At 36.8% G+C, this 13,156-nt stretch overlaps 1 protein-coding gene across 2 annotated transcripts; it reads right to left on the reverse strand.

Annotated features, from left to right (window-relative positions):
- Positions 1-4,910: 4,910 nt before the first annotated feature.
- Positions 4,911-10,072, reverse strand: LOC116256271 (NAC domain-containing protein 75-like). 2 transcript variants are annotated; one of them, XM_031632590.2, is made up of 9 exons: positions 9,956-10,072; positions 9,816-9,874; positions 9,193-9,284; positions 8,871-9,104; positions 8,575-8,752; positions 7,662-8,266; positions 6,457-6,705; positions 6,134-6,238; positions 4,911-5,732 (listed from the first exon to the last, which is right to left on the reverse strand). In XM_031632590.2, the coding sequence occupies exons 3-9, from the start codon at positions 9,235-9,237 to the stop codon at positions 5,646-5,648; spliced, it is 1,503 nt and encodes a 500-aa protein (XP_031488450.1). In that variant the 5' UTR covers positions 9,238-9,284; positions 9,816-9,874; positions 9,956-10,072; the 3' UTR covers positions 4,911-5,645. The 2 variants fall into 2 exon arrangements, with proteins under 2 accessions (XP_031488450.1, XP_031488448.1); XM_031632588.2 differs by having other exon boundaries at positions 9,816-9,995.
- Positions 10,073-13,156: the final 3,084 nt, after the last annotated feature.

Consider the following 13,156-nt stretch of genomic DNA (forward strand, 5'->3'; position numbering starts at 1 on the left):
TTGCATTCTACCTTATTTTTTGTCTCAATGCTTCATAGGTAAGCAGTTTTTGTAGAGCTGCAGCAGAGGAATGTAAAAAGATTACAAATGCACCACAAGACTACCGATGTAGTTTTCCAGAGAAAACGTAGAATTAACATACAAAGAAGTCTAGGTCCTGCTCGGAACCACTAGCATATGTATTAGAATGATGTTTGATAAGAAAAACATAGGTTGAGTTCTCGGAACACATGTTCTTACAAGATGTGTATAAAGAATATGATGTTCTTGATTCAGAAAATATGATATGTTTGAGTCCAATGTTAATTTATTTGATGCCTTAAGGTCATAATATTATTCTTAATCAAATACCCTCAAAAAGATATTTCATGGCCTGAATGTTTCACTGAAAATCATAAATTATTTCAATAAATTAGCTCCCCAAATCGTCACAAGCTGCAGCACGCTGGATGATTTTCTAAGAAAAAAGATCAACTGGGTTTGATTGAATATAAACGGGCAGATGAAACAACTTATCGCATAACAAACTATCATTTGATAAACAAAGTCCTATTGCCTAGGTGTGGACAAAAAACTGATGTATTTATATTTATTCCATCCTTATAGAAGCAAAGAGATCGACACAATCACACATATAGTTGGTTCTCTTGTCATGTCTGCATGTGAAAAGAGAATTTATCTTTTCGCTCTTTAGACAAGACGTGTAGGCATCTTGACTGGAAAATACGACAATGCAGACGGGAGTATCTGGGTTTCCACGATATATTGTTTCCTTTATGGAATCCAGCTGGGGAGAAAGCCCTTGATCTTTTAATTAGTTTATTGCTTGAAAGCTTCCTCTATAATGAGCCTGAAACACAAAACACACATAAATCATGAATTTATTGGTTGACATTAACTTACAAAACTCACAATGAGGGAACTGGAAGGACCAATTCTTGAAAGCACTCATCTAATCCTCGTTAAGATCATGACTTGATTTTTACTCTCAGAAATGACTATTTTGAAATTGGTAGATCCCGCACCACTAGGTGAGTATAAAAATTAGACCCTTCAATTTTTTTTTAAAAAAAAATTTATACAAGATAAAAACATTCTAATATGTTTAAAAACTAATTTGATATAAAATGTGCTTTAGTTTTAGTTGTTTTTACAAAAATGGGGATTTCTCCACAATTAAAGTTTTGACGTTATACGAGCTGTTCATTTTATAACTTATTAAAATATCATTAAATTCAAAAAATAATTAACTTAATATATATTTCCCATCAACTTCTTCTTGAGATCATAAAAAAAAACTTTAAACATTGAATTTAAACATCTACTGGTCTAAGACCTACCAATTACTAGTGATTCTCTACATCTCCACCTACTCTACTAGGCCGACAACAGAATCACAGTGGGAAGATGCTCTTACATCTCCACCGATCAATACGGTGAGTTGCCACATCAGTGATCAAATCATCAGAACCTTTATTTTGGGCCTCACAAATGATTGGTTGCAATGTTAAGGCCAACATATTACCATATCACTTGATGTGCTCTGGCAAGATATGGTGCTTACAAAGGTTGACAGATCATGTGACACCGGATCGATACTGCTCTCAATTGTCAATCGTTAAGATCTTGATTTGATTTTAGTTGGAGAAATGACGATTATATATATATATATATATATATATATATATATATATATATATATATATATATATATATATATATATATATATATTAATGATTGGTAGGTACTATACCATTTAGGTATGGAATAAAAACTAAACTTCTTAAATTCATATTAAAAAGTGTTTCAAATAAAATATGAACCTTCTAATTTGCTTATAAATACTAATTTAATATAAATCATATTTTAGTTCCAGTTTGAAAGGAGATATTTTTTCTTTCCTCTCTTTCTCTCTCCGCACTTTTTTCTTGGAGGGGACATACCGAGAGAAGGCCGAAGCCCCTTCCCTGAAAGCGAAACCTCAGTTGTTTTCCATTTGTCTGATGGGGAAACATATATTTTACTGCAAACTTGGCATATATATACATAGTTAGAAAAAAATAATAAAAAGAATGGGTAGTCATTTGGTATTAGTTAACAAATTTTCTATTGTTTTTCTCTCAATCATTTATCTTGAAAATATCAATGACAAAGATGATTCTTTACAGATGATACCTATCAATTTCTCTCTTTGTTTATTTCTCTTGGTGATAGGCATTTTTGACATCTAGCATTACTTCACATCTTTTTTTCTTTATTTTTCTCTCAACCCTCTATCTTATTTTGATGGACGACACTGGTTAGATGGTTAGGTGACTTTGGATAGCCAGATATATCATTCACTCACTATATGTACACACACATACACCTCTGTAGAGATATATCATTCACTCACTATATATATACACACACATTACCTGGCCACCTAACTATGGCCTTCCATATGATGCAAATAGATGGTTGAGAGAAAAATAAGGAAAAAAATATGAGAACTAATACTATATAACAAAAAAGTTAATCACCTTTTTTTTTCTCTTAACCATCATCATGATGAATTTGCTAATGCAGATTAGATGGTTGCTGAGTTTAAAAAACTGGAGTCACCATTCAATTTTTTAATATAAATAAAAGATTTGTCTTATGGTTGACCACCTATTTATTAACTTTTAATTGAACAATTATTCATTGTTTGTCTAAATGTTAAACATCTTTGTGTAACTATTCATAGACAGTTTGAATTGAGAGCAAGTTCTATCCACTGCTACGTGTATATAACAAGTGTGCGCTAGATAGGAGTCATACTATTAATATATATATTTACTTTTGTGCCCCAACATTGTATATGCATGTGCAAGAGATAATAAATATATATGAAATAATAAGATTTACAAAATAATGAGATAACGGTAAACACAAGTATGAAATAATGTTTATTTGATAATGAAAGTTTTATGAGACAATGAGATAACATTAAACATAAGTATGAGATCATGTTTATAAAATAATAGAATATTTATGAGATAATGGATGGATGTATGAGAAAATGGTAAACGTAAGTATGAGATGATATTTATGAGATAATGAAATAATAGTATGAGTGGGACAAAAAAACGAAAAATATTTTTTTACTGCTTAGAATGGTATATTGGTGATAACAATATGCATAAATTTTACTTTTATCGAATCGTCAAATCATTTTTTCGTGGTTTTTTTTTTTTGTTCCTACAAAAAGTTCCTTTTTATATTAATCATAAGCATTTTTTGTCATTACTAAAGTGGTGCATGAAATTTCATACATGAGGATGACGTATATAACCAGTTGCGGTTCCATTCCAGTTTGATATACATCATCTTCTGGTTTCCTTTATGTGAAAATAGATGTTAGCAACACCAAGGATATCTGACAGCCTCGCCACTTACTTTTTCTCTTACAAAAAAGTGGGCCTTGCTTAACACTTTATAACTCAAAAGTGAATGAACAGAAAATTAACGTCTAAAACCACAACAAAAACCATGGAAGTTCGATACATGAAGATTTTGAACTTATTAGCCTTCGCTTTATTGGCTTATAAAACTTAATTTAAACACTGGAGTTTTGCAATTCATAATGATGAATTTTAAAGGCCGCACCGACGCAAAAAGTGCCAACATGGATTAAAATTTTCAAAAATATTACAATGTCACGTTAGTTAAAATAGTAAAATTCTTGCATTCTAGTTGTCAATTAACAGCAAAAAAATTGGCCGTCTTTTAATGATTTTACTTCTTGCTGCTTTGTTCACGTCCCTACCTCCTACGACCTAATTTTAATATCGTCCATTGCGGAATTAAGAGGAACCAAAATGGGAAGAAAGATATTTCAATTTCTTGATCCATGATTCCCTCTGCATTGTCATTGGTATAAACGAGTTGTTCTTCATGTTGGCACCAGAACCAGAAAGCTGCATCTGTTTTTGAACTTCCAAACGTGAAGGACACGACCATCTTCCTATAAGGCCAAACTGATACCTAGACTTCTGAAAATGTGTAAGAAATTGAGACCAGTCACCTGCTATACTCTCTCTCTCTCTCTCTCTCTCTCTCTCTCTATATATATATATATATATATATATATATATATATATGAAGATTCTTCCGCTAAGGGTATGCCTATGAACGTTATGGAGCGGTTTGGGAAGAGTAATATTATGTTATTAACTTGTGCATTTAACTCAAAAAATTGGCTAGATTCATTAAAATGTTTTATGAGTTTGTCCCGCTTTTTGGGTAGATGCAACAGCATACTCTTACTTTTTCCAAACAGCCTTAGTGGCAACCTATATATGTGTAACCATATACACCAGGTTGTTATTTTTTAAAAAATAAAAACACAGAAGTTTTTTCATTTTCTCTTTTCTTTGTCATTCTCCCAGCCTTTTTCTGTTTTCTCCAATCATCTTTAAGTGATTAATCTTATGAAATTAAGGAAAGGAACCTTAAAACCATAACATGTTTCTATATGTTGAGAAAATGAGGAACAACGTGTAACTTTTAGGTGAGCAGAAAAAATATTTCATTCTTCCTTCCATCCCCTTAAGTAACAAGGTACCAAGTTGCATGGCCAGTACTAATGCTGGTTCCCCCTTGAGCAAATGATCCTACCTTTTCTCTTGTATAGATCCAGGACAGAGATTTGCCGGCACGTTAATAGACCACAAAGCGAGTGATTTTACAGAAACTGTCAGGACATGGATTTGCTCAACTTACCCTTTTCTTCTTTATTCCTCATGAAACTGCACCGAAGTTGCAGAGGGAGGGAGGCTGTAGCTAACTAGCTTCGTCTCATGCACGTTTAGCGATATTATCTTCTTCAAAAAAGAAAGGAAAAGAGAGAGAGAGGGAGAAGCCATGCACGATAGCGTCAATACATTTCATTGGCAGCACACAAAACATTTATGAATACATCAATCTCCTTGTAAAAAATCAAAGGCCCACATATACTGCAAAAAGGTTACATATCTAGAATAAAGCAATAAAGATGCCCCCTCTTTCCCTGGGAGCAGAGCACATCAATGACTGTGGCGGAAGAATGCAATCTTATTACAAAAATTACAGTCAAATTCATGCCCATGAAAAAAAATATATAAATAAGAAGACTCAGAAGACACATCAACGAGATCGACTTATAGGAAACAACCATATACCAGAAAATGAGAGGACAGAGAGGCTGATCTTGACATGTACATATTAGGCAGGGTTTGGGAGAGAAAGTAAGACGCTATTGGCAAAAGACAATAAAGAAAATGAAAAAAAAATTATTATGAGAAGTGATAGATAGGCATAACATTGAAGGGAGAACCTGAGACAGGAACAACAGAGGCAGCCTTTTTCTCCTTTTCCTTTTCTTTTCTTTTTCTCAAGTTATGTTCTTCTTGGTGTTTGCTTTTTTCTCTTTTCTTTTGCTTTTTGGTGATTCAAACGATATAATTGTACACATGTATTGAAGTTAGTATATGTTGGTCCGATACTTGCATATATATATATATATATATATGGAAAGGATGTGCAGGTTTTTATATAACAGTTCGATTGGTTGATGATGCTGTATCTATTTTTGGATCTCTCTCCCTTTCTCCCTCTCTCTCTTTCTTGCTCTCTCTCTCTCTCATCCATGGTGATGTGGATGGTTAGAATCCTGCCAGTAGTACTTCAGCCATTCTGCTTCTTGGGCATTCGTTAACATTGTCGACCCCTGCAAGAATACAGCAGAGAAAAACATACATGAGCATTTCTAATTTGGTCTTCCTCTTCTGGAAGAAAGGATAAAAGTATCATGTTTGAATGCTATATATACGTCAAAGCTAGGATCAATAAATCAGAAAAGGTCGTTCATTCTTTTATCGAAGGGCACCCTATCAGATAAACTTATGTCTTTTGATGCACCTTCCTTCTTCCCCTTCTCCTTCTTTAATTTGTCTATTTTCCCCTTTATTGTTTGCAGCCCAATGAACTCTCTCTCTCTCTCTCACACACACACACACAAATGCTCAACGACAAGTTACCAGAAAGAGATAAACCATGCAATATTCACGTATCAATTTTAGCTTTCCTTTTAGGATGTCAAGAATATGCATACGTAATTCAATGTCTTACTTTGATCTCCTGGTGTGTGCAATCGAACATTTCCTCGAGCGGTAGCTTGTAAGAAGTAGAAGCAGGCCTGTCTGCCAGTCTTGGCTGTTGATGCTGCTGCTGGTTCTGTTACATGTATAACACAATCACAGAAGTTAGTCTCAGAAATAAGCTCTCTCCCTCTCTTTCTCTCTCTCTCTCTCTCTTTCTCTCTCTCTCTCTCTCTCTCTCTCCCTCTCTCTCTCTCAAAAGATCTCTCTCCACATCTGAAAGAAAGATGAGAATGCAATTCTAGGCAGCTTCTTGGTAGGGACATTATAGGTGAGCAAGACAAACGGGTGCACCTGAAATTTTTCAAGTTGGAGGAGCAATCTGGAGACATGAATGGAGTCGTCCGTGATAAGTGAAGTCTGGTGCATTGGAGGCGGCAGAACTGTGGAGATGGGATCAGAAGGCCTGCTGATATGGAAGGCTGCTCTTGCCACCTGATGCTGATCATGTGCCATGCCAAATACTGCATTATTCTCATGCTCCTCATGCTCTTCTCGCCTGCCAAGAGTGCACTGTGTTGAGCTCTCTCCAGGACCAGCACTCTACAAAGCAAAGGAAAAGATTAATGCCCATTTCTCATTATTATCACCATGAACACCGCCATGATCAGCATCATTATCACACCACCACCATCTTAGGACAAATCACTCACTTTTTTACTACTAGAACATATGAAGTTTCTTGTCTGGCTCTAATGGATGAGGACAATGAAAAATTCGGGGTTTCACATGGGGATGGCGCTCTGTACGTTCCCTAGAAAGAAGGTGCTATTAAGAATAGACCGAGTAAAGCAGAGAAACGACGTGAAAAGAAGTAAAAGATGGAAACACCAGGCTTGCGTGGTCTGGTCTTTGTCCTATGAAATTTTATGGACCAGAAACGAAAGCAGAACATTCTCTGCTGAAAATAGAGGTGGAGAAAAACTCCTAGAGAAATCCTAACAAAAGGGTCATGAAATATTCTTACTTGGAGAAGACAACAAGCAGAGTTGGGGGTGCACCACTCTAAGAAGTGAACTTCAGGTAATATCCTCTCAAAGTCGGACGGATTACACAAGCTCAGCAATAATGTAAACTAAAAATAGAAAAATCTGGAAAAAAAAAAGAACTTGATATTGTACATGTGAATAAATTGCATGCCAAATACGATTTTTTTTCCTATTTATCTAAAACATTTTCATAATCAAGAGATTGAAATTAAACATACATGCATAACGGAAAGCCTTTTCATGAAGACATTAAATAAATTATTCATGACAAGGTTCGGTCGTTTCTCCTTTATGTTGAAACCCGCGCGTCTTAGACCGAACCTATTGAAAAGTTCAAATCTTCCTCGTTTCTCATTCTTCCTTATTACCTGTGCCATTTGTATCGTCGTCTTTATCATTTCCCAGGTAAAAAACCAGAAAGGGATCAAGAATTTCTTCTGATCAACTTCCCAAGTTAAAGAAGGAAAACGATAGATCGATCAGTTACATGTATCTACGTGATCTAAGTACCTCATCAAAGCTCTTCCTCAAAGGTGAAAAGCTGAAGGTATCGGTTTTCATCTGCCGGACGTCGAACGATGCATAACCTGAAAATGCAGTTCTTGGGAGTTGATCATCTCTTGGCGTGGCATCTTTGGAGGAAGAGCTCCCACTCCCACCTTCGATCCTATAATCATAGACATTCTCCGTGCTTGATTGAGAGTTGGCCGTCAACCTCTCAGCAGGCGGAGTACTGTTCTCTCCATTTGTGGCCCTGCTGATCTCTGATGACCAACTGCACTGTCGAGGCTGCGTCTGGTAGAATATCTTGGAAACCACAAGCTCCCCTTCTTTCTCCTCCTCTTGCTGGCCTAAGTGGTACTGGTGCATGACCCAGTTGGTCTTTTCAGGCTTCCTTTGTTTCCCGAAGTTCGTGTAGAGGACCAATATCTTCTTGCAGCCTCTCTGCTTCCCGCTCACCATTACAGGCCTTGTCTTCCCCGTCTTGTGCCACCTTGTCTCCCCTCCCTGTACATCACATTCTGTCTGGACCTTCCTTCTCTTTCTTGTTCCTGTCGTGTACGCCTTGGACGGCCTATGGAAGAAGTGCCTGCTAAGCCCGTCCTTCGTCACACCTGGATCAAGTTGTTACGAGATTGTCACAGACGCTTCCCTCACAAGGTTTGCTTATTTTTTACTTCTCTTTGGAAGATGACTTTTGATCAGCAACCAAGTCAAAATTATATGAACAAGCTATGAATAATATTTTTATTATGCACTGTTGTTCGGACAAGAACACTATATTTCAGGGAAAGTTTTTTCTTACTAATTAAGAATCACTTCTTCCGTAGTACTACTATATTGGGAATCTGAAATTCTATTGTAAAACGATGAGATGCACTATTGATTTTTATAGAGAGAGATAAGAGAGAGAGAGTGAGACCTGGGAGTTTTTCTGGGTGGGTGTAACAAATACCATCTTCCCCTTCGATGGTTGGAATGAACTCATCGATCAACGGGTGAGCCTTCGACTGCTTGGACTGCACCTTTGCTTCAAGATGTTCTATCAGCTCTTGATCTGTTGGGTCGAATTTCACACCTGCCGGAAGCCCCACCCAGTCCTGAAAAACATGCACCATCATCATCTTCTTCAACCTCAAGATTCATCCCCACCAAAAATGGAGATGTATTCTGGTGTAGAGAGAGAGAGAGAGAGAGAGAGAGAGAAGTAGAACATACTGGTCTGGACTGAAGCTTGTGCCCACATCCCGGGCATTGCTTAGATCCACAGAGCTGATGCTCTTCAAGCTTTGCATCAATAAGACTGGCACCACTGATTGACGAGATGCGGCCCTTCTCCATTCTCCCCACGAAGCCAAAACGGTTCACCGTTACAACCGAATCATAATTCTCCGGCCGGCCGTCGGCGTTCTCTTCGATTCTGCAACTCAGCAAGAGAAAACCGCCGGCTTCCTGCAAAATTAATTTCACTAGTAGAGCCTCCCCAATCAAAGGAAAGCGCGACGATTTCTTCCCATCAACTCTCAAGGAAAACACGAACCCCTAAGTGGTCGCCACTTGCGAGAATTGAGACCACACCCACCATCCAAATTCAGCTACTGCTCTTCGAAAACATGCCATCCGGCCTTCACTCTGATACATGAAAAAGAATAACCCTCAGAAATGAGAAAAATATGACTACCAACCAAGGATCCATCTGTCTGCTAGTCATGCTCTTCTCATTCTTTCAACCATGAAAGTTTCAAACGAAACCGCCGATAGTTGAAGCAGAACGAATGAAAGAAGACCACATAGTGAGTTCTTCTTGGTGAAGGAGGGGCGAGGGGGGAGAGTGTGGAAACCAAGTGAACGGCGAGAAGAAGAAGATGGAGAAGAACAGACGCGCTCTACTTTAACTGAAGCGAAATGGAAAAGTAAAAGGTGCAGAAACCCTCCACCTTTATGCTAAAATTAAGCAGGGGGTGCACGTAGTCTCTGTGTAGCAGCGAAAACCCTAGCTGTATTTTTTATTTAATGGCTTAATTATTTAATAAAGCAAAAGAAAGAAGAAAAACCTGCACCCTACAAGCTGTTTTTCAAATTAAAAAAAGGAATCATAAACTGTAATTGTCTATAAAAAAATTTAAAAATAATTAGAAAAAAAAAAGAAAAAGAAACACCAACCTCATGTATGGATGGAACTTGGAAGTGAGATCTCCAAACGCAGAGAACAGCTAACGTTGCTGCAATTGTTCAATCATAAAGGGAACCGTGAGAATAAGCAAATTAAAGGGAAAAAGGGAGAAATGAATGAAAGGACTCACATGGGCTTTTGATCTTTTGGTGTGAAAACTCAACTTGCGGATACCATCATTCTTTTTGCCATGAGGGCTGCTGCACAAGAGAGGGTGAACTTGAGGTTTGCTTGAAATGCAAGGCAGTTGATCAGTAGTACACTCGATGGATCCGAAGAAAAAAATAGTTTTTATCAATATAATATAATATGGCGCCGTGAGAAAGCTTTCCTCACAAGCACCACGCCGTATGCAGTTCCAGTTCACATATACATAAGAGAGAGAGAGAGAGAGAGAGAGAGAGAGAGAGAGAGAGAGTTTTTTTCAAAGAGTACCAAGTATACAAGTGTAATCTGCATGCATGTTCCAAAATACAAATTGACATAAAAATCAAGGGTTTCTTAACATGTAAGAGGTGTTTTAGAAGCCAAATTATCAATCATTTTGATTTCAAATACTTGGAAAACTTTATTTAAAAAGCATATTTCTTTTATAGATTCATAACGTATTATATATATAGAAAATTTGAAATAAGCCAAACTACCACTATATACGGATCGTTTTTTTTGTTTTTAATATCGTTAAAAACAATCGTAAAAGAAGTATTCTGTTACTAAAAACTGTGGTTGTGGTTAAACAACCGGTCTTCATAAATGCACATTTTACAATAGGTTTCAGCAATACAAAATGAAAGATAATCTTTCAGCCATAGAAGCAGCCAGTTGATTTATATGTCTCGAGTACTGATGAATTGTATAACAGTACCATTCAACACCATGTGTGACCTGAACGATGGTGGGCCGCCATAGAACCCCCATCGCTTGTCTTGTGTGGTACAACACTTTACGAGTGCTACAGATCGAGCATCAAATGTGCTAGTGAACAGTTGACAACTGCAAGATATCGAGCATTATAGAAGAACCCTAAGAGCTCCCATCTTTAGCAGAGTAATTCGGCTTGTTTATTCTTTAATTTCTTTGTATGTATACATGCAATTTTATGATAAGCGAGAGGCTAATCCCACAACCGGAGTCAAGTATTCCGCTTGTTCTTAAGCTTTTGTATATTGATAAACACAACCAATTTATGGTAGTTGAAAAGTAACGTGTATTAATTATGTTTTAAGTGTATTTCTAAATACAGTGTTCGGACCACGTACATACGTGTATGAACGAATCCTTTTCTTTAATCAAGGGAATAAATGGTAATCAAGAATGCATATCCGAAAAGGGGAGAAGTCATTCAACAAGTTTTTCTTATTCTGTCCCCCCGCCTTTGTCCTCTTGCTTTAAAGAAAAAGAGAGAAAGATAAAAAATCAATGCTTAAGAACGATCGTTGGTGAGAACAGGGATCATGGGAATAATGTGTTGTGTGGTGCACTGGGTTGGGTACGACCGGAGGATAAAGTTAGGTCCGATTAGTTCCACTGTTCACGACCTAATCGGGTCGGCGACTCTGTAATTTCTTCTTCCGCACTCCATTTTTTCTGGGGGTTTCTGTTCTCAGGCCCACAATGGCAGCCGAATTAGGTGATGTGACACAACTCGAAATCCATCCATCTCCTGCTTTTATGTTTTGTTTTGTTTTTCTTTTGAGTGGTCCATATTGCCGATCGTCGTCACTTGTCAGGGCCCATTGTCGATCGATCTATCGGCTGATTTGTTGCCTGAATCATAATTCAGTCGTCGACGACGACGGTGGCGGTCGGTTTTGTTTGGGACGGGGCCAAGAAGAAGACGTCGTGGTCAGATGGGCCTAGAGCGCGTCGCTTTTTCCTGCTCTGTCACATCATTTGATACGAGCTTTCGCTTTCCATGGCTGGCTGTTATTCCAAGTCCAAGCAAAGGCCTAGCACCGCCAAAGTGTTCGGGTGTGCGGCTGTTCTGTTCATGGTCAAGCTAGTTATATATCAGATTGAGTTGGGTGTGCCCTTAGGTGCATGCAACCCAGTAAGAACAGAGAAATATTTTAGTAATTTATTAAGAAAACTGTTCTTTCTAGTCTTTTTACTTTTTTTCAATTTTTATTTTTGTTTTCACAAAAAGTTTTTTTTTGTCATATTTTCGTCAGCATGGCACATAAAACCTGCAAAGTTATATCTAAGGGTGATCTACATATCTTGGGGGTAAGAAGGATTAAATAGAAACTTTAGCTTTTACCCTCCTATTCAACGAGGTTTCTTTCACACTTTTCCATAACACATAATCATGTACTTGAATGCAAAATTATTAAGCCCCACTTTTGATATACTTATAAACATGGAATTTTAGAATCAAAATTTTCAATTTAAAAAAAATTGAAATTATTAAACAAACAAGGTATTTTGTTTCTAGAATTAAGGAGCTGAAACTTCAAAATTTTGATTCCATTCTAATTTAGTTTGAGGAGAAATTATAGGTTTTGAAATTTATTCTTAAAACAAAGTTTTAAACCATCAAACGCCCTCTAAAATATCCTTATCATGTCTAAGGTAAAGTCAGTCCTCCAAGGGCAATGAGATTTCGAAAATATCCATTTAGAAAGGGTTAAAATGAGTCCAAATCTCCTTGATGCGTATGTGTTAGAGCTAGCACTAGCATGGAATGAAGTTGATGCAGGTTTTTATGTTAGAAGAGAAACACAAAAACAAATTTAAGAAAATGTTTAAAACCCATGTTATAATGTCGCCATGGAAAATATATATTTTTAACTTAAGAAAGGTTTGATTACTTGAGATTTGAAACCTAGGGATGTGACATGGATATGGGCATGATTTTGTTAATGTGGCAAAAAATCTATGTTAAAATCCACACATCTTAGGTCAGACCTAAGAGGTTGTTTAGTAGTATAAACAATTTGTAAGTATCTTGTGAATCTACATCAAAGATTAATGCAAGTTTATCAAATATTGTATGAATTTGCTTCAATCTTTGAGATAGATTCATAAAATACTCACATAGTGTCTCTATTGTTGTTGTCTACTGCTAACGCTCACACCAGCCCAAAGGGGGTCAATAAGTGCATATTTGGGACTGATTCTCAAGAGGGATTTTGTCCACATATGATTCCATTGATGTTGCCTGTCTCTTAAACTTTCTTCGTTCGTATTACCAGATGGAAGTTCTTTTCGGAGAATCGGATCACCTTTCACAATATACAAAACTAAGAAAATATCACATGAATCTGATCAGCAACTCAGGTATTATAAATCAATCTTGACTTGTGGGCTCACAATATTTGACTTAAATTTC

This window comes from Nymphaea colorata, chromosome 6, assembly GCF_008831285.2.
Source record: "Nymphaea colorata isolate Beijing-Zhang1983 chromosome 6, ASM883128v2, whole genome shotgun sequence".
NCBI classification, from domain to species: domain Eukaryota; kingdom Viridiplantae; phylum Streptophyta; class Magnoliopsida; order Nymphaeales; family Nymphaeaceae; genus Nymphaea; species Nymphaea colorata.

Bases quoted from the DNA above. Each gene is read 5' to 3' on its own strand.
- LOC116256271 (XM_031632590.2), bottom strand. From the start codon at position 9,237: ATGGTGGGTGTGGTCTCAATTCTCGCAAGTGGCGACCACTTAGGG. The intron at 9,105-9,192 runs GTTCGTGTTTTC...TTAATTTTGCAG, and splicing joins CAAGTGGCGACCACTTAGGG to GAAGCCGGCGGTTTTCTCTT. The intron at 8,267-8,574 runs GTCTCACTCTCT...AACTTGATCCAG, and splicing joins CCACCCAGAAAAACTCCCAG to GTGTGACGAAGGACGGGCTT.